At 38.7% G+C, this 27239-nt stretch overlaps 1 protein-coding gene across 5 annotated transcripts in view; it reads left to right on the forward strand.

Moving 5' to 3' along the window:
• The window catches only part of HDAC9 (histone deacetylase 9), a 477431-nt gene that overhangs the window by 21691 nt on the left and 428501 nt on the right, over positions 1–27239 (forward strand). For all 5 annotated transcript variants that reach the window (XM_035562425.2, XM_035562412.2, XM_035562426.2 and 2 more), the window contains exon 2: positions 13216–13331. In XM_035562425.2, the coding sequence (XP_035418318.2) occupies positions 13310–13331 (22 nt within the window). In that variant the 5' untranslated portion in view covers positions 13216–13309. The remainder of the gene's footprint in view (positions 1–13215; positions 13332–27239) is intronic.

Genomic DNA, 27239 nt, shown 5'->3' on the forward strand with positions numbered 1-27239 from the left:
GAACTCAATCCTGAGTTAAAAGAAGGCTTATGCCACATGAGCCTGGTTCTTGTTTTGTGAGCCTGAAATGACCTGAGATTTGGCTCACTTGGAATTTGAGTGGGTTTTGAAAGGAGATGGCGTCACTGAAGTCATTTCTCAGGAGACCTCATCCGGTTTTACGCAGGATCTTTTAGCCACAGGTCTATGGTTAGGGATGTTTACATTCATAAGGAAAGCAGCTTCTTCTAGTTGTGGGACTGTGTAGTTGTTCTGTAATTACTAGTTTTATGCTCAAACTCTGTATTACCAATAAAGCATAGCTGAAGTCAAATAAAGGACTTTTTCAGTGTGAATGTCTGTGCCTTTATTTAAGCAAATGTCTTTATTAAATAATTTTCATTATTTAGTGATGAATTAGGTTAGGCATTTTCCTTTAGGTATCTTTTTTTTCTGTTCTTGCTTTCATATTTTCTGCTAGGTTTTAGTTTAAAGTAACTTTGTTTAGGCAAATCTGAATGTGAAGTTGTCCATAGCTCAGGAGGAATTTAATTACTGTGTTATTTAAAAATAAAATTAAAAAAAAAACAACCTTAAGTTGAAAAAGTCTGGATATACTGGAAAATACTTAATGGGATATTTATTTGCTCTTTAAGTCCGCCGTATGGCATGCATAATGTCCTTGAACATTATGATGAAGCTTCTGGTGAGGCTCATTTCTAGTTGAATTTGCTGTCTGGTAGGTGTGCTAACAAAAACTGGAGTGAAGTGCCTGCCTTCAAGAGGCTGAGGCAGGAAATCTGCAGCTGTACGAGCTGTCAGGGGCTGCGGACAGGTTGTTGGAGCTCTGCCAGCAGAAGGACATAAAATCTATTCCTGTTTGTGCATCTGGATTTACTTGCTACATGGGTTTGGCAGTAAATCCAAATATAATGCTATAATTTTAATTATTTTTTCTTATGCTTCCTGCCTGTTGTGGAAAAAAAAATCCCTGACCACTTCCATTAAGTTCTCCTTTTCTATAGAAATGCAGTTACCAAAGTGATTTATGCTTGAAGGGCAGGCGATGGTTCATTTGGATACCCAGGTAATTTTTTTATATAAGGAGGGGGGGTGGGGGGGAGGGTAGGTAGAAATTTTATTTCTATCAGTTAGAAACCTGAGCTTTCTGAAAACTGGACTGTTAAATTCTGTATTGAGTATCTTGTAAACCACTAAAAACCTCTTCCTCTCTGGCATATTCACAAACCTTACATCTGTGTTTTTCTCTTAATTCCAGTTCTTTCAGAATGGAGCAATATGTGTGCTAGGAATTACAGATTGTGACTGCAGTTTTGGATTTCTTTGGATGGATGGAACATCCATCTCTCTGAAAGCTACACGAGAAAAGTTGTTTGCCGTGTTTTGTCCCCCGAAAAAAAAAAGTATGCTGGAAACCACGCTGTGTTTCCACCTCCACCATCTATTGTGTCCCCTTCCTGCCTCTGTGCCTCTGCTAATCTGTATGTGCACTTTTGTTTGAATCCCAAAGGCTTAAGAAATGTCCTATTTTGTTTGACATTAGCTTTGTTTACATTACTTTGACAGGTGATTGTTTGATTTGGCTTCTACAACCTGAAAATCTTGTTTTTTTTTTTTTTTTAAGTTGACGTATTTCCCATCAGTTTCAGATGCTACTGGCCTCTTAGGGCTATGCAGCAGTAATTAGAATCATTATATTATCTAATGCCTGTGATTAACGGTGGGGGGAACAACTGAAAACCTGCCTGTGATAGATTTGGATAAGTCACATGCTGTGCTCTGTAACCTACCAGTTAAGACAGGGCTGAACACTCATTATTATTTTTAATAAGGAGATAGTCATTCCTTTTGCTGTTTGTTTTATCTTAATTAGAGACAAAAGCAAGGAGGATACAGTCTCATTGAAGCATAAAATGAATTTGGTGATTGGTTAACTGGTTGGTATCTCCTGCCTGTTCGTTTCTAAAGAATAAAAAATAAACACCAAACTCCTCCTTTCACATCTAAGAGCTCTGAATTAACAAAATTAACAAAACCTGGGGGCCAACAACTGAATTTAGCATATCTGTTTGAAGATGTGGTCTGTTCCATGGGTATTTGGGTTGTTGCTCTTCATGACAGAATAGGAAGAAAAAAACTAAAATTTTGATGAGTTTAAACAACATCTTTATGTGTATTCTCTCTCTCTCTCTCTCTCTCTCTCTCTCTCTTAATGACAGATGCAGTGTTTTGCAGAGCACCTCCTGCTGTATTTGCCAAAACTTGATTTTAATTCACAGTGTTTTCATGCAGTCGCGATTGCTCTTGTGTGAGTGAGAACAAGTGCTGAGCTTTTCGAGCCTCAGATGTGCTTGTGTTTTTCTTCTCACCTGAATTGAGTGAGGTTTTATTGCATTTACATACTCTTTTGTTGTAGTTGTTGTGCAGCATGATGTTTTTCTGTTCAATTTTTTTTTTATTAAGTCTTTGTGAGACCTGGTGGTTTCAGCTGTGATATTTCTTGAGGTTTCGAGTATATTAAATATGCAATTCAAAATCAAGTTCTAGCACTGAAAGAACAAGTCCACGTGGTTGAAACTGAAATGACTGCGCGTGTGAAGTCTTTCAAACTAAAATACTTGCTATAGTTATAACTGCAAAAAGAAGGGAAACTGAGTCACTTGATAAGAAGAAAATTAATTCTTTTTATGTATGTAACTATGTGCAAAAGTAAATGGATAGAGAATTTGTTTTCCTGTGTGAGATTTGCCTGTAGCTTATCATTAGATATGTGTTTTTAAAACATTTTTCTTGGAACTGATAAACATACCTGAGATACATGAATTTGTAAGCTTGTGTGTGATTAACTGCATGCACATAAATATTTGCATTAAAACATCTGCAACACTGTACACCCATGGTATCGAAGGGGAAAGGCCGGGGGCAGTTGATTTGGCAAGTTTTGGGCCATTTTTTTTCTTTTTCTTTTTTGTTTCTCTTCAAACTTCAGACAGTGAGAGAGAGTTGACAAGAACTTGGTCAGAATATTTTTTTTATAACCCTTCTGAAGAAGACTTACTTTCTATGACACATATAAATGTTTTTAGCAGTGTGGGCTTGCAGCAGAGGTCAGGATTTTCTCCTAAGCTCTGCTTTATGAGTTCAGTTCATCAGCTGGGTGCAACAATAATTCTCTTGTATTGTGGCTGTTAAGTTCCTGTGTGGAAATTATGTCATGTTATCAAATTATAAACAAGCAAATATAATGTTTGATTTTTTTTTTCAGTGACATTGGTGAAATCATAGAAAACTAATTCTGCATAAAAATAACTTTTTCTGCTTGAGATCTGGTTTAACTACCCGATGGAGAAAGTCTGTTTTCTTGGCTTGTATTCCACTGCTGGAAATGCCAAAGTATTGATCAAACTTCCACGTGTCGCTTAGTCCCTGCTGAACCATACTGTTACATCAGTTTTAGTTGTAAATTTATCTTATGAAGAAGAGCAAAGCTCTACTGTAAAGAAATCTACCACTAAAGGACAAGTTCTTAAAAGCATAGCATTAGTGAAATGTTTAGACATCAGGAAGTCAAAATTGAAGCCTAATATATGTAGAAACTAGTATAAAAATTGTTCCACACTTTGATAAAATTCATTGACAGCAAATATAAAATTTTATCAGAGGTTTATATATTAAAAACTTATAGAGTGTCTGGTTATCCATATGCTTTACCTGAGGAAAATTTGACTGAAATTTGCTTTCAATGAACCGAAAAATCCTTGGCTATTAAGCAACAAAAACCAGAGGATTCTTCATAACTTAAAACCGACAATCATCTTCCTGCTTCTAAGCAGATAAATTTACTTCTCTATAGTAGATTTAAATGGAAAATTTTGACTTGGCTGCTTTTAACATATGAAATAACATTGGATGTCTCTTGTAATGCATCACAGTTATTAAAAATAAAAACACGTACAAGTTGCCTCTATTTCTTACTGAGCTCGCTAACATCTCTTATGTGCTTATAGCCCCTCTCCTGTGTTGATTCTCTTGTTAGTCTGAATTTATCACTTTAAGAAAATATTTTTTGAAAAGATCTGAGTGAGAGTGATTCTTATAGAGGGCGATTGTCTGAGACTCCCTTTGGAGGCTTCCTCTACTAAATAACCGGTTTCTCCCTGTAGAGTTTGTCCGAGACAGACAGACTCGTATGCGAATAATTTTGTTTCATGAGTTTTAGCCTGTTATTCTAAATAAATATGTTGCAGAAATGCAAATGTGCATTTCTGTATGAAGTGCTGGTGCTCTGATATGTCTCATATTCAGGTGCTGTGCCTCTCAGATAACCGTAGATGAGGACCTTCAGGTAAAGACATTTTCCCCTATTCTTTATTTACTCTGTCTTTGCAAGTAAAGGGCAGAGTAACATCTACTTTATTATGTGTTAGGTTTATCTGAGTTATCTAGAAGGGAAATTCCATGGTTTATTCTGTGTGTATGCGTACCTAGAATAAACAGGCCATGACCTTTCCTTCTTTCCTTTCTGTATTCTAATATAACCAGATATTAATAATTCTAATGTTTTATGATTACATTTATTCTCATGCATTTTTAGATTTTTTTTTTGGGGGGGGGGGAGTTATCAGTGGATGAATAAATTGTTGATCATAATTGATAATAAATCATTGATTATTGAAGTCCTGCCTCCCTCAAATATCTTGTGACTAAAGCATCAGTGTAGGTAAATAGCACAGACCTCACACTGCTTGTGCAAGTCTCTGAAAAAAATGGTTGCTTTCAGACAGACAGATCCTATTGCCAACTGGCTTCACTGGGAAACCGAGCAGATGCTGGTACCAATATGTTGTAGCGTCGAGGCAGCTGCTTAGTTGCATGCTATTTGATCCTGATGATGGAGGCCTAAGGCTCATTTCTGGTGGAAGGCAGCATCACATCTTGCTGTTCAGGAATCTTTCTTGCTTCATCTGTGAATGGTGAACGTAAAAAAAGCTTGACCAAATGGCTTGTGTGGCTCCCTTGCTAGCTTGAGAGGGCTTCAGAAAGCAGAATTTGTCTTCCTGGAAGTCTGAGGCTTCCCACTGAAAATCACACAAGCAGTATGCTCACAACATGTGAGGTGTGATACTGTACATGCGTAACTGGAAAAGTACAGTGATGTCACATTTCAGCCCATTTCCAATGGGTAGGAGGAGAGGTTGGTGGCTTTGCGGGCATGCAGCTGATGTGCACTGAGACACATCACCATCATTCTTGTTCATCACCATCTGCATGTTCTGCATGTTCTTGGTGGGAGATGAAGGGACTATATGGTCCTAATCTCCCTTCTGCGCCACATGGTGCATCCCCTGCCACCCAATATACTTACATGTTTGTGATTTACAACTAGATATATGTTAGTCTAGCTGTGAATTGTATTATATGTATTGTATTTATATGTATTATATGTATATTATATGTATTGTAATTATATGTATTGTATTAATTATATGTTAGTCTAGCTGTACAGGGTCTGTTTAAAACAAAACAAACAAACAAAAAAAACCAATAAACTTGTGCAAGGCATTCATTACATATCAAACATGACTTTAATGGGGAAATAAAAGTCTGACAGTCCAGAACTTGCTGCTGGAATAGTTCTTTAATACCAAACCTGTCAACATATGTAGTTGCTATTGACTTCAAAAAGTTTTTAAGCAGACACCTGATTAAGAGTAAGGTACCTGAATACCTTATTGTAAAATATTTAATCCTGTACTGAGCTCTGGATACTGAAAGCTTTGTTCTATAGAAGCCTTAAATTCCCACTGAAAGCGCTTATATACCCCAGTATCTCTTGGACTAGACTTTGATAATGCTGCTACGAAATCCGTACTATACTTGGACGTAAAGGTCACTACCCAATCGTGTTATGCTGCATATTGTCGTGGTTTTAATCTACCTTATTCTTACGTTATATTTGTAAACCAAATGTAAATATGCAATAACAGAAGATACAGCCATCAGTAACAAATTCCTTTTTTGATGTGATGCTTTTAAGGGCTTTGTGTTAAGAAATAGTGGTGTGAATTATAAACAAGGTTGATCCTAACTTTCTCTTTTTCCACACACCAGCTCACTTTCCAATCGAACTTTGAAGGTTCATATGAAGTTAGAAGGGTTGGATTTTGGTACTCTGCATTTGGTTTATGTGGGTGAATTTAGTGCTAGTTTACTGTAATTTGTCTTCCAGTCTTTATATTGTTATGCAGTACTTTTTATAAGGTCTATAGGTTGATTATTTTTAATTTCTGATTTTCACTATGTATAGCAGGAATATTATTCAAGATTCTTTTTGTGCAAAATAAAACAAAACAGTCACTTGGAAGAAGTGTTCTTTTTTTAACCATTACGTTATTCATGCCCTGTAGAGATCAGTTGTTGGCTTTTTTTTTTTTTTTCAGATTTTTTTTAATCATGTGTTTTGCTAAACTGCTCAATGGACAACAGGATTTGTATTAATTCTCACAGCTGTTGTAGATGCTTAGTTTTTTAACATACAAGCTGTTGTGAGAAGAAGTGACTACTGTGCTTTTCTTGTGATCCTTGAGGTGAATGACCTACAGCATTTTGATCTCAAATATGAGACAACAATTTTGGCAATAATTAACTGAAAGCTAATTTAAAACAGTATATCCAGCAGAGAATCAATTGGATTACTAGGGAACCTGTCATGTTCAAAACCTAATGAAATGTAGCATTCTATATTTTTATCTGCAAGGTTTTGCACAATGATTTTCTAACCCTCTTTACAAATAGACATGTTTTTAAGTGGGATAGAGAATCCTGCTGGAAGAGAAAGATCTGGAAGATGTCATTGGGAGGTAGTCTTGAAAACTATGCGCCTATGAAACTATTTCAGAAGTGTATGTGAAAAATTAATCTTGGGAAAGAGGGAAGTAGAAATACCTATTTTGTCTGAATTCTGTTATTTTGTTTTCAGTGTATCCTGTTTCAGAAACCCAGTTCCCAAAAGAATTTTGAAGTATAGGCACAAGATAGAAGAAAGGTAGTCAGTGAATATAGTCTTGGGATAGCACAGTGAAAGATGACAGTTTAAACGAATGGTGTTAACTTGATATGCTTATTTCTGTTTGAAAACATTGCATCTAATAATAGTCATAGGAAACATAAGCTTTACGGTGGCCACTGGGCATGAAGATCTAAATTCTGTATCATAGCATACTTCTGTAGCAATTTCAAAGCTGCATCAGTCCTTGGAGTACACGAACTACTAAGTTAATTCCTTTTGAAGCAATAGGAGCAGGATCATTGTTCCTAGGTGAACGAACCCGAGTCACATGCACATCACCTCCAGTGACACATATGGCAGTAGAAGTTAATTTGATGTGTATTGGGCTATGGCCAAATTGTGGCACTAAGGGACATAATTTAATGATGGGACTCAGTAGGTTAAGTCGGTAGTTGGACTTGATCTTGAAGGTCTTTTCCAACCTAGACGATTCTATGATAATTGGGCTAAAAAAGTGAGAGATGAATTATCATCTAGTTAAAGTGGATTGCTTTAGGGAGTGCAGATAATCTATACTGAATCCTGGAACCACTTGCTTATCTACATGATTTGACAGATTGGGAGCTGTATGCTGTTTTTTTTGTGGGTAGAAGCAAAGTATAAATGCATCTCCCATGGGCTGTAGTACCCCACATAGAATTTTAATCTACTGTGGCCAGCACTAGCCTTTTTTTCCTTTGGTTCAGTGCTAACATTAAAAAGTATGTGGCACTGCAGTTCATGCTGTCTCATTTACAGTATGACATTCCTTCAGTAAAAGGAAAGAAACGAAGCATGTCAGCTTATCAGCAGAAGTGCATTTGAATAAGAGTGTCTGTTGTGGTATAATTCTGCACGTGATGACGAGGAATTTTTTATGGTTCTAAATGTGACCTTTGACAACATGAGCCTTGTATCATAGTTGCAAAGAGTTTTTAAAACTGAACCTGAACAACAGCACTTGGCTTAATGAAAACTTTGCATTTACAGGAACTATATGAAAAGAGCATTGGGCAGGGTGCCAACATCACTTCATAAAATATAAGACTACCAATGCAGTTGAATTCACAAAATTCGTTAGCAGAAATCTTTTTATGGGGATCCCAGCGCTTTATGATGTGGAGTTATTCTCAGCAGGTTTAACCTCAGTGAATATGTATGTGGTGGTGCTGTCTGTGGTGGTCTTGGAAGGGAAAATTTCTGAATTTCCACATCACGGAATGGCAGAGTAGCTGAGGTTGGAAGGGACCTCTGGAGATACCTAGTCCAACACCATCCGCAAGACTAGTTCAACTACAGCAAGCTGCTCCAGATGGTGTACAGTCAGGCTCGAAGATCTCTAAGGATGGAAACTCCACAAACAATTTGGGTAGCCTGTTACTGAAGAGTTTGTCCTCGCTGATAGTGGAAAACATGTTTCCTGATGTTTAGATGGAATTTCCCATACTTCAGGTTCTACACGTTGTCTCTTCTTCTGTCACTGCATGTCCCTGAGAAGAACCTGACTCTTCTTTTCTCACCCCACTGGGCATTTATACCCATTAATAAGCTCTCCCTGAGCCTTCTCTCCTCCTCTCTAAACAGTCCCAGCCTCTCCTCATGAGAGAGATGTCCAGTGCCTTCAGTATAATCAGTGTTTCGTCACTCCAGTATTTCCGTGTGACTCTGATCCTGGGGAGCCCAGAGCTGGACATAGCTCTCCAGAAACCATTTCGGCAGAGCTAACTGGAGGGGAAGGATCACCTCCCTTGGCCTGCTGGTGACACCGCATAGTGCAGCTCAGGCTGTGGCTGGGCTTTGCAGCAAGAGCATGTTACTGGGCCCTGTTTAACTTCTCCCCAGGGTCCCTGAGCTGGTTGGCCCCCAGTGTGTAGCAGTGCATGGGGTTATTCCTCCCTGGGTTGCAGGACTTTGTACTTTCTGTTGAGCCTCCTGACATTCCTGTTGGCCTGTTGTGGTGGGTTGCCCCCAGCTGGTAGCCATACTCCCACCCAGCTGCTCGCCTGGTCCCCCTCCCCCCAAGCAGGATGGGGGAGAGGATAGGAAGAACAGGGACAAGAGAGCTTGTAGGTCAAGATAAAGACAGGGAGATCACTCTTCAACTATCATTGTGGGCAAAACAGACTTAATTTGGACAAATTTATTGCCAATTAATACATATATTTGAGTACTGACTGAGTATTGAGAAACAAACACTAAAACCCCCAAACGTTTGCATGCTTAGGGAAAACACCTTTCTTCCCCCTTTCCCAGGCTTAACATCACTCTCTGTGCCTCTTTACCCACCCTTGTTATCACCACAAGTTGCTCTCTGTCCCTGCAGGGAGGCAGTGAGGAGGGGGTGGCTGTGCTCAGGGTGCCACAGCTTCTCTCTGTTCCTTTCCTCTCACTCTGTTCTGGCATGGGTTCTCCATGAGCTGCAGTTCCTTCAGCAATGTCTGTTTGTTTCTCCGTGAGTCCTCCATGGGCTGCAGGGATCATCCGCTCTGCCACGGAGCACCTCCTACTCTAATGGCCTTGCTGCTCCTGCTGTGTCTCACTGTATTGCTGCCTCCCACCCCTTCTCTCTTTGGATGGCACTTTCTACCCTTAAGTGTGATTAAACAGAGGCTCCACAAACTTCAGTGAGAAGCTTGGCTTTGGCCTGCAGTGGGGCTGATGCAGGTCTGGCTGGAGTAGTTGTGAGCAGCACATGGCAGCTCTTTACCTTCTCCCACAGACACCACCCAAGTAGCTTGCCCCCTGTTGTGGTTTTAACTCGGCCCGCAGCTAAACACCACACAGCCGTTCGCTCATCCTCCCCCCTCCCTCTCTGGGATGGGGGAGAGAAACGAGAAAACTGAGGCCTGTGGGTTGAGATAAAGACAGTTTATTAAGACAGGAAAATAATAATAACAATAATAATAATAATAGTGATAATAGTATTAATAATAATAATGTGTATGAAACAAGTGATGCACAATGCAATTGCTCACCACCTGCTGACCGATGCCCAGCCTATCCCCGAGCAGCCGGCCCCCCCTCCACCCCGGCTAGCCACCCCTATATATTGTTCAGCATGACGTCAGATGGTATGGAATACCCCTTTGGCCAGTTTGGGTCAGCTGTCCTGGGTCTGTCCCCTCCCAGCTCCTGCTGCATCCCTAGCCTGCTCGCTGGCAGGACAGAGCGAGAAGCTGAAAAGTCCTTGGCTTGGTGTAAGCACTGCTCTGCAACAATTAAAACATCAGCATGTTATCAGCGCTCTTCTCATCCTAATCCAAAACATAACACCCTGCCAGCTACTAGGAGGGAAATTAACTCTATCCTAGCTAAAAGCAGGACACCCCCTCACCCCTTTGAAGCTCGTCGAAGTCCTTCTGAATGGCTGCACAAGCATCTGCTCTGTCAAACACCTGGTTTTGAATAACCTGTAGTCTTGCGGAGTATATGATTTGCACCATCAGGCAGGTCATTGGTGAAAAACTGCTGGCACCGGTGTCCGTCAGTGAGGTACTCACTAGAGTGCTGTCTAGCTGGACTTTGGGCTGTAGGTCACAACCTGGCAGCTCAGCCACTTTTCACCCCACCTCACTGTCCACTTATCTATCTGTATTTCACCAATTTTTCTGTGAGGATGGTATGGGAGACAGAGCTGAAAGCCTTGCTGAATTCAAAATAAACCACAGACACTGCTCTCACCTAATCCAGATCATTATAAGGCTGGCCAAACATGATTCTCTTTCACAAATACATGTTGACTACTTCCCACCGCTGTCTTCTCCTTCAGGTATTTGGAAATAGTTTCTATGATGATTTGCTCCATCACCTTCCCAGGAATTGAAGTGAGGCTGACTGGTCTGTAGTTCTCCATATTCTCCTCATTGCCCTTCCTGAAGACAGGAGTAACACTTGCTTTCTAATAGTCTTCATGAACCTTTCTTGATGGCAGTGACTTTTCAAGGTAATCTGAGAGCGGGCTTGCAGTGACATTAGCCACCTCCCTCAGCACGCATGGGAGCATCCATCTCATCAGCTCGCATGTATTTGTGTATGTCTGCCTTGTTTAAGTCTTCCCTAACATCATCTTTCTCCACCAGAAATAAGTGCTCTTGCCCCAGAAAAGTATGGGAGATCTTTGAAGCAGCTTTTTTTTTTTTTTTTTTTATCATTTAGCAAAACTGGTATCCCTAACTCAGAGTTCAGGATGGGTGGTACTGTTGTATTGAGGGAGTGTGGACTGTCAGTATTTGCACTGACAGGAGCATGCCAGGCATGTCTACTGATCTCTTGCTGTCTTGTACAGGTATTGCAAATTACGTGCAGTTATTTTTAATGGGGGGAAAAAGTGAAGATTTGTTAAGGTGAAGTGAAAATTTAGCTGCTTGAGAATGCAGTTTAAACTGACTGCTTATTCTCTGGTCGTACTAGCTCAAAATATCTGATATTATCTGAATATCTGTGAGGGTCTACGTGAATTGAAGTTAGAATAGTTTTAGGGTGATCATAGAGGCGTTTTCATTAGAATGTTGTCAAAACGTAATGTTCAAACTTCTCTATTATGTTTAGTTTAAATCTACTGAAAACTCATTCTAGTAAAGGCCATAGTTAAACATCAATATACCCTTTCTGTGAGGTACCACATAGTCAACAACTGAGGCTGGATACTGAATAAATGGCTGTTGGGTTCATGGACAATGTTCTTGATTATCTGTGTAGCTGCTAAGTTAATAATGAGCTCTATGAAATTAAATAATCATGTTGGAACTCTGCTGGCCTGAATTATGCACTTGTACTCAGTGACATTTCCTGGAGCTAGATGGGGAAGTAACTTGCCTCCCTCAGTCAGCGTAAAGATATGCACAAATAGAGGTTTTGGATTAGATTAACAGTGGAGTCTGTTCAGTTTAATAGTGGTTGCATCTGATGTTTCATGAAACTTGATACACAAGGTAAGCAAAGAAAAGGACTCAGCATTTCCATGAAGTATCATGAATCGTAAGTTTTCCAGATGCTGTCTGCTGGAACATTGGATGTGTCCAAATAACATGACTGTTTGAACAGGCTACTTTAGTGGACACGAAAGCAGAAGTTATGTATCTAAATGTGTGATTTTTTCCCTTTCTCAAATGATAGTGATGCTATACTTAAATGATTAAAATTGGTTATAATTATATTATAAAATACAATATACAATCTAAAAATTTGGCTGAGCTCAGCTTGAAACTAAATGTGCAGTTGGTGGTTTAAAAAAGTGACAAAAGCTGCTAAGATATTCAGCACTAAGAATATCTTTGACTGCTTCGATGCTTCAGGAGCAGTGGCTGAATAGGGTAGTCGCAGTCATCGTAATGCACTACACCATTCTCCTCTCTCCCATTGTGCTGCGTATATCATGCTTGAATGAAAATATATTTTAGTTTCCTGAAAGCCTCCTCTTTGCAGCTTTAAACTTTCAGCAGATGGAAATATTAGAGGAACATTATTGCCTCTGCTTCTGCATTGAACTGAGAATGCAGCAGGACTGTGAAAAGATTCAGAGAAACTGCAAAAAATTCCTTGCCCTACTCTCGAGCAGCCCACACTATTAGCAACTATCTTGGTGGTGTCAAGAGATGTCATTAGCTGGTACGTGGGAGATCCATTCAACTATGCTAATTACTTCAACAAGTTCTATTCTAAACTATATAAACATTGGAGATAAAGGAAGTAGTACATTTTCCAGAAAGGCTTTTGAATACTGATCTGCTTCTGCACATTCACATTTCAAGGCTGACTGCAAATGTCTGCAGTAAAACTATGAATTGGCTGCTGCTTAGCTGCAAAGATGTGATCCCTCTTCTTCCTCAATCTTTCAAACTTTACAGGTCTTAAAATTCCCTGATCTTACTGAAAAAATAAACGACCAATTCAACCTTTACTTTCTTACATTTTTGTGTGACTGCAGATGAACTATAATAGAAATTTGTATGTAGATTACCCCGAAGCTTGAAAAATACTAGCTTTAGTCTTATTTTCAGTGGTCCTTTGCTTTTGAATTTAGAGCAAAAATGTATATGAAAGAACATGTAGTTTTGAAAAAAGATTTCAGATGTTCTGTTTAAGTGTGGCTGACATAATTATTATCCCTTAAAATAGCATGTTGTTAACATATAGGTCAAAGATGTTTTTTTCTTTATTTTATACAGATTCACCCCAGTTCAGGCAAAACCTCAAAATCTGAACAACTTCTGCCACAGTTTGGCTGTACACCATTAACAAGTTATCATTCCATCAAGAGCAATGAGCTCCACAACACAACCAGGTCAGTTTGCTTCTTTATTTTTATATCTCACTCCTGCAGAACACTGTCCTGCATTAGGATGTGCAGAACTTTGTGTTGATGGAATGGATTTGGCAAGTGACTGATATGCCAGCTGCACTTCATAAGATATCACTGTCTTATAAAACAAAATGAAGGCTGTGCATGTAGAAAAGGCTATTTTGGGGGGTACCTTATCTCAGATGAATTTTAAAGCTGGTATAATTCTACAGTGCTCTCTAAATATTTTTGTAAAGTTTATTAATAAACTGAAAAATCACCTCTGGACATGAATAAGCATCTTAACATTTTTAATTCTTAATACTTGTGTTTAGTCATTAAATGATTATTTGCACAATTGCCTTCTTTAAAGAAAGAGTGCAGATGGTATTCTGTTGTTTTCGTTTTTAGCGCTAAAGCTGTATTTGCACACATTGGGCATTCTCTGCAGAGCTTCCTCATTTATGGATGCATAATTAACAATGGTTTCTGAATGAGCTGTATCTCATGATTGAAAAGTGAGTTACTGCAGGTGAACCTGCAGTAGAAAGTGAACCATTATTATCTGTAGCCAGTGCTCAAACTTCCAAAGAAGAATGTTGCATATCCTTTGAATGTTGCATCCTTTGACTTCAGTCCTTTTGAGGAGTGAGAGTCCCCAGCTCAAATCTGTGCAACGTTGCATATGGTTCGCACTTCATTCACCCACACTTCTAGTATCTATTTCTAGTACAGTTGGTAAAATAACCCTTTACAGGTGGCTTATTTTATGATTGCTTTGGTTTTGTTCAAACAGCTTATAAATGCATCGGGGAAAACACTGTAATAGTAAGCTGTATTTATCCGCTACATGCCCTATCGCATAGAAATGTAATTTGTTGAGGTTTCTTGGAGAATTGTTGATTGTAGAGTTGAAAATTGGCAGTAATCGCTCTTACGTTGAGTGAACAGCTGGGTTTCATACTAGGCGTCTTTTTCTCATAGTGCAATGTGGTCCAGGCAGTGAATTATCCATAGAAAGCAGCATGGGGCATTCAGTAGAAAGGCACGTCTTTATTTTTTCTGTATCCTGGTGGTGGCTAATAGGAAATAATCTTGAACTGTCCTAGATTTCCCAAATTCCAAGATACTCCAGTCAATTTAGCATCTTTTTAACGATTCTTTTCTTGCAGTAGATGGTCCGTGGAAACCAATAGCCAGAAGTGAAATTAGCTTTCACAAAAAGGAAGTAAATTTTCCAATATTCTCATTGCTATGAAGAAACGTATTGCAAATATGTATTCCTGTCTGCTGTCATTTTAAATTGAATAAAGGAGAAACATTCAATATAACCAGGTTACTTGTATTTAGACAGCTCATAAATGTTACTTTTAGTAGAGATTAGATGCCTAAATATCTTTAAATCTATCCCTTAGGGGTCTCTCTTCCTAGACTTTCAGTATCCAACATCCCTGAGTTCCATCAGCAATTTTGACATTGCTTTAGTGTGCATCATATTGAGTCTTATTTGTTTTAATTAACTAAATGTGAAAACAGGTTAACTATTTTTGACACACAAAAGGATCTGTGGAAAATTAAGCCAGTGATTGACCTGAAAGGGGGAAAAAAAACAAACCAAAGCATGCTAATCTTGTGACACACACCAGAGGATAAGATTTTCCTAAATTTTATAGCTTTACAGATTTCTTAATGAGTCTACCACTTATGTTCCATTGGCCATACTTAGAGCATTCTCCTGCAGAATAGAAATATTTTGGAATAATTTCAGAATTAGTGATCATGATTTTCTCTCTCCTGCTGATGGAACATGGTAGGTTAAGAAAAAGCTGAAACACTGATCAACAGCATGAGCAACATAGTGAGTTGCTAATTTTGAATAAAAAATTATTACATGCTAAGTTAGCCCTTTCAGGTACATCAGATTTTAAAAAGAACATGTTGGTAAGCTTGCACTGGAAGTAATTGGAGTGAATTTGTGTTGCTTTTACCTTTTACTACAAGTATAGTCTTTATGCTTTCTTATTTTTACTTGTCTGTGTATGTGAAACGTACATGAATTGTATACATCCATTCTAAATCATTTTTATAAGTTGATATTTTGTCCTTTTCTGACAGTTATTAGCTATGTAGCAAACCTCTCTTATACATCTCAGCTATTCTACAGTTTTTAAAAGGTAGAATGGCATATGAACATGACAGACTACACACAGCTCCTACGGGAACAAATCTGCACTTTAAATTATTAAGGGGCTGTACACAAGCTATTAAGTAATGAATTTTCACATTAGATGGCTAGACCTCAAGCATGACATGGTGCAGAAGTTCCCTTATAATGCAAAACCACTAGAGTCTCAAACTGGGCATCCAATTATTATTTTATTTTAAAAATCCTAATTACTCCTTAGCTCATCTTCCCACTGCAAAATAACTTCTGACTTCTCACTGCAGTCCAGGAAGGGAAGTCCATAAGCATGTTAGAGTCCTGTGATAGCAGAGCTGTGAGCAGGATACAATAGTTCATGGGGAAATTAAGACTTCCATCCCAAAGTCTGCTCCAAATAGTAGTGCGCAAATAAGAGAATGGGCAGTGTACTGAACGTAAGAATATTAAGTAGGTTTCATTAAGGGAGTACCAAGTACTCTGTATATTGAACGTTACAGGTCCTTCTGAAGAACAGTATATCAACATATTATAGACGGTATTTAAAAACACTTTTTCTATTGTGCGGTATATACTACATTTAAATACCAGTCTGTGTGCCTTCTGTATAAGGCCAGTTAAATCATTTGTAACATATTGTAAACATCAATATTTTAAGTCATAGTAGATTACAACAGAATGGTAGTTCTACTTTTTAATCTACAGTTTATCTAGCCTGCATATAGATAGCTTATGTATGTTCATATAAATATTGTTTACATGGAAGGTAAGTATACCTTTTTTTTTAAAAAAAAAGGGAGAGGCAAAATGGTAAAGCAGTGCTACTGTGACTGAATGTTGTAGGCTAGTCCGCTTCACAGATGACCTGTTCAGGAAGTGAAAAAGTCTGAAATGCTATAGGAAGCTTCAAGTACTGTGTATTATACTAAATTTCTCTGTATTTTTACAACATGATCTGTAAGTCCTTGAGGCATTTCTATTACTAGAAGCTCTGTGCTGTCGTGCAGTAAGCAGAGGAAATACTTATTGAGAATTGTTTTCCCTTGATACTTAAATTGTCAGAAAGACCATTGAAAGACCTGATGTGGCACAAGCAAGCATTACATGTTTTATTCAAATACTATCTGACAAACCCCTTTAGATAGGATTTGTTTGCAGTACCAGTGCACGTAAGTATTTCCTTAGGTTGTATGATGATGCAATGAATAGGTCTCCTGTATAGCAACATTGACTTGCAACAGCACTGTAACCTATTAAATTGATCTAAACTCTTTGAACCTTAAGGGACCAGGCTCTTGCTAATCTGTAGAGCTATAAAGTAAATGCTGAATCCCAACAGGGAAAGGTACTGATGCTTGGTTGTTTGCTTTGCTTGTTATAAATTGTAAGATCATTAAGGAAATGTTTACATCCTGTTGCCATTGCATGTTCTGAACCGATCTGTGTGTATAAAAAGCATTAGACAGAAAAAGAAAATATTTATTTGCTTTTAAAGGGAATAGCTAACCTGCTGTTTTGAGACTTATTTTTCTTTAATACTAAATAATACCTGAGTGGTGAATTAATACTCATGGATGTATTTTGCAGTTATTTGCTTCTGTCTAATGCTTTGAAATATCTTCCATTAACATGGTTGTGTGGCTGGGGATTGTTTCTGTTATGTAAATACCAGCTCAGTTTCTAAGGAGTCTAACCCTTGCAAAGGTTGCTTCATTTCTGAATGGATCATTTAAAGTTGACTTAATATAGTACTTCTTACCCAGATTTTTTAAAAAGAATAACTGCACCTATTAGGAATGGTGGACTATAAATATTTGTGTAAAGATAAAGATCATGGGGATATGAAAATCCTACTTTTTTTTTTTTTTTTTTTTTTTTCCTGAGAAAGGGAATAAGTCCAGGGATTTCAGATTTAGTGCTTTGCTTTTCACTGTGAAATTAAAAGCAATATTGGAATATTTAAATGAAATCAGTTCCATTAACAACAAAACCAGAAACCCTACAGTTGTTCATGGAATTACTCGGCATAGAATCATTTCTGTTGGGAAAGAGAGGTAAGTAATATTAATAGAGGTGATGAAGAATAATATTAATAAATGATGAAGAAAAGACCTAGAACTCTGAACTGTCCATCAGTTTTCTAGTTACTGCAAACTATTGCTAAATAGGATGTGTGATGTTGTGGAAAGCTAGCCATTAGTTTGAACGAGAGAGTTTTTCAGTGTCCCTGGGATCTTGCTGGTTTTCAAAAGCATATCAATGTGGGCTTGCTGCTAAAGATAACATGTTCAAAATGTGTAAAACTGACTTATTTGCAACTAAGATGAAATTACCTCTTTACTATATCTGTAATAATGGAGTTAAAATTGAAGTCTGACATACTATTGATGTTTAATATATTGGAAATTACTGTTCACACTTCTTTCTGCTCTTCAACAACGTTACTTATTTTTCCAGGTCTTTAGTGTTTTGTAAGACCTGCTTGTTGCTGTAGTCAATCTGAAATTATTTTACTTTTCTTAATAAACTGAGCGGGGGAAGGAGGGGAAGAACAGAGAGGAGCTGTGTACTGAATTCTGCCAGTTCCTGCTTTTGCATAACTTTTTTGACATTTTAATTCTAAGTTTCTTTAATAGGTGTTTGTTTCTTCCTCTGCAGAATTGACTCCCCCTATTTTCTTCTGCTTTGCTCTGCTTTTTCATAAGTCTTTTTCCTCATATTCTGTGGGATTTGCTGCTCCACCTGACTGCATATAACTGTGAACTTGTGCAGGATTTGCTGCTCCACCTGGCTGCATATACATCTATGGGGCCCAATGGGATTCATACCAGGGTATTCAAAGAGCTGGCTGATGTCATTGCAAGACCTCTCTCAATTATTTTTCTATGGTATTGGGAATCTGGGGAGGTCCCAGTTGACTGGAAGCTGGCAAACATTGTTCCGGTTTTCAAGAAGGGCAAGGAAGAAGACCCTGGTAATTATAGGCCTATCAGTTTCACTTCAGTACCAGGTAAAATTATGAAGAAGATTATTCTGGGAGTGGTTGAAAAACACCTGAAAGACAGTACTGTCATTGGCCATGGCCAACATGGGTTCACGAGGGAAAGTCCTGTTTAATGAACTTAGTTTCCTTTTATGACAAGATCATCCACCTATTTGACCAAGGAAAGCCAGTTGATGTAATCTTTTTGAGTTTCAGCAAGGCTTTCAATATTGTTTCTCACAGTATCCTTCTGGACAAAATGTCCAGCATACAGTTATATAGATGTTGTATGATGGGTGAACACTTGGCTGTTTGAGTTGGGCTCAAAGGGTTATAATAACTGGGGTTATGTAGGGCTGGCAGCCAGTCACTAGTGGGGTTCTTCAGGGTTCCATTTTAGGGCCAGTTCTCTTCAATACTTTCATAAATGACTTGGACACAGGACTTAAAGGTATACTTAGTCTGCAGACAACATTAAATTGGGAGGAGTTGTTAAATCCCTCAAGGGTACAGAGGCCTTGCAGAGAGATCATGAAAAGTTAAAGAGCTGGGCAATCACCCAACAATATGAAATTCAACAAGACCAGATGCTGGATTCTGCATCTGGGACAGGGCAACTTTGGATAGGCGCACAGACTGGGGGATGAGATGCTGAAGAGCAGCCCCACAGAAAGGGATCTAGGGGTTATGGTCAACAGCAAGCTGAACATGAGCCAGCGGTGTGCCCTGGCATCCAGGAGAGCCAAGCATATCCTGGGGTGCATCAGGCACAGCACTGCCCTCCGGTTGAGGGAAGGGATTGTCCCACTCTGCCCTGCACTGGTGCGACCTCACCTCAAGTGCTGTGTGCAGTTTTGGGTGCCACAATATAAGAAGGACATAAAACCATTACAGAGTGCCCAAAGGAGGGTGACAAAGATGGTGAAGGGTCTGGAACACAAGATGTATGAGGAGTGGCTGAGGTCCCTTGGTTTGTTCAGCCCAGAGCAGAGGAGGCTGAGAGGAGGCCTCAAGGCGGCCTGCAGCTCCCTCACAAGGGGAGCGGAGGGGCAGGTGCTGAGCTCTGCTCTCTGGGGACAGCGACAGGACCCGAGGGAACGGCATGGATCTGGGACAGGGGAGGGTCAGGCTGGGTGTTAGGGAAAAGTTCTGCACCCAGGGGGTGGTCGGGCACTGGGACAGGCTCCCCAGGACAGTGGTCACAGCACCGAGCTGCTGGAGTTCAAGAAGGGTCTGGACAAAAGTCAGAAATATGGTTTGATTTCTGCATGCTCTTGTGTGGCACCAAGAGTTGGACTCAGTGATCCTCGTGGGTCCCTTCCAACAAAGAATACTCTGTGATTCTGTGATTTTATATTCCTGAAGACTAAATACAAAAAATGCTCCATATTGGTATTTCCACTACTACATAAATATTGAAACACAGTGAGAATTTACACTGATGTCCACTAACCATCCCTGAACCAGCAGTGGATGCCATTGAACAGGTGAAGAATATTTTGATGAGTAGATGTGTATGTAGTTACTGTAAAATATATTTTTTCAGTCTTTTTACAAAAAGATTTAAGAGACCTTTGAGTCAAAAAAAAAAAGTAAATGAAATAACAAGACTAAAAAAAACTCTTCTTCATACAGAAAAGGGTATAAGTGTTTAAATTCCATTGAAGCTGAGTGCATAAATGTTTTTCTGGGCTCTGACTACAGACATAAGGAATCAAACGCATATATTCCTTGTGATGACTTTTCCTTTGTTTACAAAAAAAAAACAACCAACCACGTATATAAAGGCTGAGTTAAATGTATTTTAGGTGAATTCAGCAGAATTCACTGAATATAGTCCAATAACTTTCAGGATTAATAGATACGTTATCTTTTAATTGATATGTTACCTACACTGTTATGAAGTTATGCCACAAAAAATGAGTGACAGAGTACTGCAGCTTTTTAATATATCAAAAAAGAATATAAGCTCAGCCTTTCTGAAAAGCGTAAAAGAAGGATTCTTACAGTACTGCATTCCCTGTTTTTTTTTTAACCTTTCAATGGAAAGCACAACCCAGATGTGCAGCTCAGATGCTTTGACCTCTTGAATCTCCTTACAGTTTCAAAACAGCCTCAGGCTGATATAAAATCTTACTTGTCCCCTTATGAAATCCAAAAGAAGTTGTTTTTTATAGAATTGCTATGTCTTTCTATACTTTTTTCCATATTAGTTTCAGCCTGATGTCCTTATCCAGATGCTTCCAGATAAAATCTGAATAACTCAAACTTACATGCAAAATTTGGATCCAAAATGTGTTCTGTAGTTGGGAATCTATGTAGAAGACAACCAAATGAATAAAATGTTCTGTGTATGTGTTAGATTAAAAAAGTCTTGTTTACTTTCTGGTTTCTAAAGTTTGTAAATAAATTGTGCTACTTCCTTGTTTCCCTCTTAGAAGTAATTTATGACATGTACTATTAAAATTAATAATTAAAGTCACATGGTTCTGCTTTCATTTTTGCATTTACACCTGTGCATGTTAATAGAGGTCTAGGTTTTGTGTGCTAACTATTCAAGTTTTAAGTAAATGACAACAACATAAGTTTTGTAGACACTATATTGTAGGATTATTTGCTGCTTTCTGCAAATTAAGTTTAGCTACACATCTGGAGAGTTTTTTTATAACTTCGTCATGTATATATCATTGTTTATGATATAATATACCATTAATATGATATATGTGCACAAATGTTAACGTATGCATACATGATAAATTCCAGTCTCTTCAAATGGATAATGTGCTTGAAAATTAAAATTGTATTGCCTTTTCTTTTCAGGAATCAGTTGTTAATATAGGCCACCAGGTGTTTTTCTCTGGGATTTTGTCTTTCAAAATAAATGTTTTTTCTCTGTGCAGCCAAAGCACAGGCCTTACTTTTTGAGCAGTAGCACTTTAACAGCTAAATAATCTCTCTGGGAATAAAACTTGGAAGTTTTTTTATTAGTTTTTAATTTTTAATTTTTATATGGTTTCTAAAGCTTGTAAAGACTTCATATTTTTTTTAATTACACATTTGAACTTCTCCTTTTTAAGTATATAATTTATTCTTAGTGCTCACTTAGACACAATATACACACCTCTAGAAATAGTGTTCAAATTTATTTTCCACTGAAATATCCTGTAAAACATTCTCCATTTCTCAGTTTTTTCTCCTTGTCAATGGATGTATCTTCAGTGCATGTAAACTGAGACTGTGCAGGGTTTTGCTAAGTACCTGGGGTATAGCTGGTTATGGGTAAGGATCTGGTCCCATGTGGGCAGGGCACAAACTGTACAATGGGACAGTTCCAGAGTGAAAGAATTACTCTAAGTGAAATATTATTTATTCCTAGTGGTGTCTTTTCAATAGATGTGGCCTGTTGTGGTGATGTTCACTGCGTAAAGGTGTTTAAAGTGTGGAAGAGGCAATAAATACTTCTCTGTCAGCTGGGGAGGTTACATTTTTTTTCTCATCTCAAAGTAATGAAAAAAAATTGTACTTCAATACTCAAATATTGAAAATCAGATGTTAATTCTAAACAGACAGAAATAGGTAACTTACAATAATACTATTACAATTGTCTAAACAGGTTTTTAAATGTTTTAAAACAGATTTCAGAATACTATAAAATAAATCTAGGAACATATTTTGTTTTAAATACACATACATATACTTAAAGGTAATTAAATATATTTTTATTTTGAGTGACCTTAGGAAAGGCAAATCAGAAGATTGCATTCTATAGAGAATGAAAATATGGTATTGTAACTAATGTCAGCTAACATGGTTCTGAGGAAAAAGAAATCAAACAAAGGGTTAATGTTTTTGGTGGTAGAAAGCTTGCTTGATATAAGATAATTGTTGAGGAATATAATTAGACTTCTCTGGTAAGTGACAATCTGTTTAAAATAACACTATCCAAAATCATTACAGCATTAAATGAAATAAAGACTGGCTAACAGATTTCAGAAAGCATTGTGCATGGGGAAAATTGTCATCCCCTGGAGGTTTTCCTAGGAGATGTCTGTAGGAATTTATTATTACTTTAACATTATTTAATATTTTTATCAATTATCTAGAGAAAAAACATTAATTCTGGTAAAGCTAAAGTTATACTGCAATAAACTTGCTTATATAACCTTCTATAACCCCATTTGATAAAGTTGATTCTTTTCAGAAAATATAGATTATCATCAAATGAAAGAAACAAAGAATATAGCGCTTAAGAGCAGAATCATTGAATATTCATTAGAAGGGGCCTGTAGAGGTCTTGTGAGACTTTTGCCAACTCTAGATCAGGTTAGTCACAGTGTTGGCTAGGTGAGTGATGAAAACCTCGAGGGCTGGAGATGTGCAGAGCTTCCCTAGGCGTTTTGCTCCAGTACCATGCTGTCTTCCTGTGAAGAAGCCTGAGCCTCCAGGTTAGAATTTGTGGCCATAGAGCCTTTTACTGTCATCTAACACTAGTGAGAAAACCGTGCCTCTGTGATCTTTGTCTCCCCTCACGTAGTTGCAGGCTGCTCTTCCTCATCTTCTCACCAAACTAAACAAGGTCTGCTTCCTCAGCTTCTCCTCATAGGTCCCTGACTTGATAGCCCTCTACTATCAATGTTTCACTGTCTATCTGTACAGACAGATGCTTTATTATGACTTGTTATTCATGATAAACACTCCAAATCACAAAACATGAAGCTCCTACGCTGGTAGCTGGTGACGCATGTGGACTTTGTTATGACATGGGAGCTGAATGTGAAGACTAATGCTTTTGCGTCTGGTGTTGGGGAGGGAGTGGAGAGAAGCTTTAGATTAAACAGCAGTGAATATGTCTTAGTTGTCTTTTCAACACAAAGAAGAGAGATGGTTAAGGTCAAGCTAAACTTTTCCTTCAGCCTCCCTTTAGACTAAGTGCACAAAGCTATTCTTAGAGTACTGGTTCTAATTCTGATAGGAACACTTCAAAAAGGGCTTTCAAAAAGATTTTTCAAAATAATACAGGGTCTGGAAAACATACGTTATTGAAAGAAGCCACAGGAATTCAGTCTGTCTTTTCTGAATGTTGAGAGACTGCGATATAAAAAATATATATAGAAGTACTTATGTGCAAAAGATTTCTGGTACATAAGATGTTTAATCTTACAGAGGAAGGTTTAATGAGATCTCGTGGCTAGAAGTTGAAGCTAGACAAATTCAGATTAGAAGTTGTTCCACTTCTTTTCAGCAGTCTTGGTAATTTAACATTGGAATATGCTGGATAATGATGGGGTTCTAATTCCTTATGTGGCCCGTCCTTACAGTCTTGAAATCCCAACAGCCACCTAGAAGTTGCTTCAATTATCAGTAAATATATGACAAAATATACATGTGTTTTTGCTGAAGAGAACTCTGCCATCACTCTAAACGAATTTGGAAAGCGAGGAGATACTTAACCACCTCTTCTACTTCTTCACTGCCTGTAACCTCCCTTAAACTGTTTTGTGGTAGCAGGAAACTTGTACAATGAGAGCATCTTGCTTTGCTTTAGAAGAACTTGGCTTCTCTTGATGCAACTTCTTTAACTTAAACTGTAAGGCCTTCCCTAAGCATATGAATTTGCTCTGAGGGGTGGGGTGGAAGTAGTGTCAGGATGTGAGAACATTCAGCTAAAGAAAATGACTGTGCCACACTTAATTTTGTCAGGTGTCATGTATTATGCTGTAATCCAATTCCAGAAGGCTGAAGGCCTAGATTTTCTTTTTTGTTACTACCATCTTTGAACTTCCTAACTTATTCATGTGGACAGTCATACAGAAAAAGTATTCTTTGGGCTGTGTCAATCATGGGAAATCCTAATACCAGGGTTTGTGGGACCAATTCTCTATCTCGTGTTCTTGGAAGGGAACTCAGTGCAGTCAACAGCTTTTTGCTATACAGCACGTTCACAGCCTTTGAAGGAACAGCAGTGTTCTTACAGGCTTGCCAAATGCCTGGGCTTGACCAGGGTACTTCAGGTGTCAAGGTGCTTGTGGTAGTTGCCTTTAAATGCAAGCTGGGCCAGGAGAAGCGTGGAGCACAGAAGCTCCTGTGAAAGCCTTGTACTCTGGCCTTCTCCTCAGGTCTGAATGTTGTATCGGGCACTGCCTGGCTGTGGTGGCCAAGGGACTGGTGGGGCTGCAGCTCTGGCAGCCAGCCCGCTGGGGTTGGACTCATGGCTACTTCTGGGCTGGGAGCCATGAGGGTCCATCACAGGAGCCTGCTCTGCTGTCCATGAACTGCTAAGTCTGAGATATGCAGGAGGATCAGAAAATGCCCTCAGAGCTGTAAGGTGTAGATTTGGGGAACTGCTTTTACAGTATCTAGGTAAACAACAAAATCCTTTTTTGATGTCATTCTTAGCTTGGAATGCTCTTAAAGCTCTTCTGTTTGAGAACATGAGTAGCGTGGGAGATGCTCATGGTTCCCTGCACAGCCCCAAACTTATTTTACTCCTGGGTGATTTCACTCATCAGGTTGCTGATTCACTTCAGTAAGTACTAAATGATTTGGTGTCAAGAGCCATTGTGTGTCTGTCTTAGTGTGGGGGGAAGGAGATGGAGGGAGAAAACAGCACTCATTCCCCTCTAGTGCAGGAGAGACCTGCAGTCAGGAGACTTTGAGCAAGGAAACTGTGATTCAGGAAGCCACCAAGGGGAGGTTACGTTTTAAGAAAGGACTTTCTCAATGGTAGTGCTAGAACAGGCAGCTCTAGTGACTGCCAGCCAGTTGTCCTCACTCTTCTCATTGACTATTCAGTCATGCCAGGTGTATTTATTCATGCAGCCACAGTGAACCAGATTTGGGAACTGATCCAGGCTCAGCTCAGCTCACAAGGACAGACAAAAAAGGTGTTTTTCAGCCTGGATTGATTCCTCATTGTGGCTCACTACATAGCCACAGAAACAATGCTGTTGGCAAGGTGAGGAAGGAAGAAGGAAGGCAGCTTGTGTACTACCTTTGAAAGAAATGATTTTTGTGATTTTTGAGCAGGAAAAAGAAGCATGGTCAGCCTCCAGAACTGTAAAATGACTTAGGCCTAGGTAAAGCTTGAGAGCAGTACAAGTAACTTCTTAACACATCCTCACTTTACTGGTCATTCTGGTTTCCAGATGTTAAAAGATGCCAGTTCTGTCCATGCAGAATTTGGAGGCTCATTGGACCCTTTCATCCTTCAGCTCAAATGACCAACAAGTTCACATGGTCAGTCATACAATGTACCACTTTTAAAGTGATATTTCAGTATCTGACCATCAGGCATTTAATATTCATTAGAACTTATGCAACACAAGCAGTTAGAAGTATGTGAAACTTGTTTTGTTGAAATGCCCCATCCCTGGAAGTGTTCAAGGCCAGGCTGGATGGGGCGTTGGGCAATCTGGTCTAGTGGGAGGTGTCCCTGCACATGGCACAGGGATTGGACCTGGGTGATCTTTAGGGTCCCTTCCAACCCAACCCATTCTGTGATTCTGTGAAAAATTATGCAGGTAATATTCTCCTGCATGAATTTATAACGTTTTTGTAACAATCTGTTTCTAAAATACAAAATTTTGTATTGTACAGAAAGGTAAATAAGACACAACAGATAACATAAAGTCCCAAGATGTTAAGCCTTCAAACTTCCTTTTAGTTTCTTCATTCATTAGATTAGCTGCATAGATGTTGATTATGTTGAGCACCCTAAAAAGGTGTTTGCCAACTTTAAATTTTTTCCCACCCACACACCACCTCCTAATTTTGTCTCCAGCAGCCCAGATGTGTTTCTGCAGAATAAGTGTTTCTGCAGTGATAATTGTAATGCTTATAACAGGTAGTTTGCAGATCTGGTAACTCATAAAAAGCAGGACTATTTTGTACCATCTTAATTTTGAAGCTGGTGACAATTTCAAAACTTCATTAGAAACTCTGAAATGTTATAGTGTAGGGAATATCTTAATCAAGAAATTAAATACTGTTTTGTAGCATGTAGAAACTGAGTGTCAAATGGGACCATGAGTTATGATTTAGTTTTGAGGAACCAAACTTTACTTTTTTGTGTTTTGAAAATATTGAAAGACTGTTTTGTGCTGTGCATTTTGTGTGTTGGATCTAAGTTCTGCTGAAACGATAGACTTCGTGGTTTGAACCTGTCTCAAGGCATATTTTAAAAACCCTTGATCCTCTCTGGGGATGCTGGGCAAACACCTGTCTTAAAAATTGTCAGTAGCATGGATTCCAGAGTCCCCCTTTATGACCTGTTTCTATGTGCAGTTATACTTACAAACATAAGATTCTTTACATTTTTACTAGTTACAGCTATTTAACATTGCAGTTTAGACATGCAAGCTTTGTAAACCCTGAGAAATTTTTTGAAAGTTTATTGTGGTGTGAAGTACATTAACACACACAAAAATCTTATTTTGGACTGCTGCTTAAATTTGGAGGAGAGGATTTTGCAGTCATGTAATCCCTCAATAGTGCCTGGTGGGAGTATGAGTGGAGTGCGAGTGTGAGTGGAATAGAAGTATGAGTATGAATGTGAGTGGTGTGAGTTTGGGAGTGGAGTATGAAGGTGAGTGAAGCGAGAGTGTGACTGGAATATGAGTGGAGTATGTGCGTGTGAGTATGAAAGGGGTGGGAGTATGAGAGGAGTCTGACTGGAGTGTGATTGGAGTGTGAGTGTGACTGGAATGTGAGTGGAGTGGGTGACTGAGAGGAGTGTGGTAGTGAGTGTGAATGGAATGGAGTGTAAGTG

This window comes from Cygnus atratus, chromosome 2, assembly GCF_013377495.2.
Source record: "Cygnus atratus isolate AKBS03 ecotype Queensland, Australia chromosome 2, CAtr_DNAZoo_HiC_assembly, whole genome shotgun sequence".
Taxonomy (NCBI): domain Eukaryota; kingdom Metazoa; phylum Chordata; class Aves; order Anseriformes; family Anatidae; genus Cygnus; species Cygnus atratus.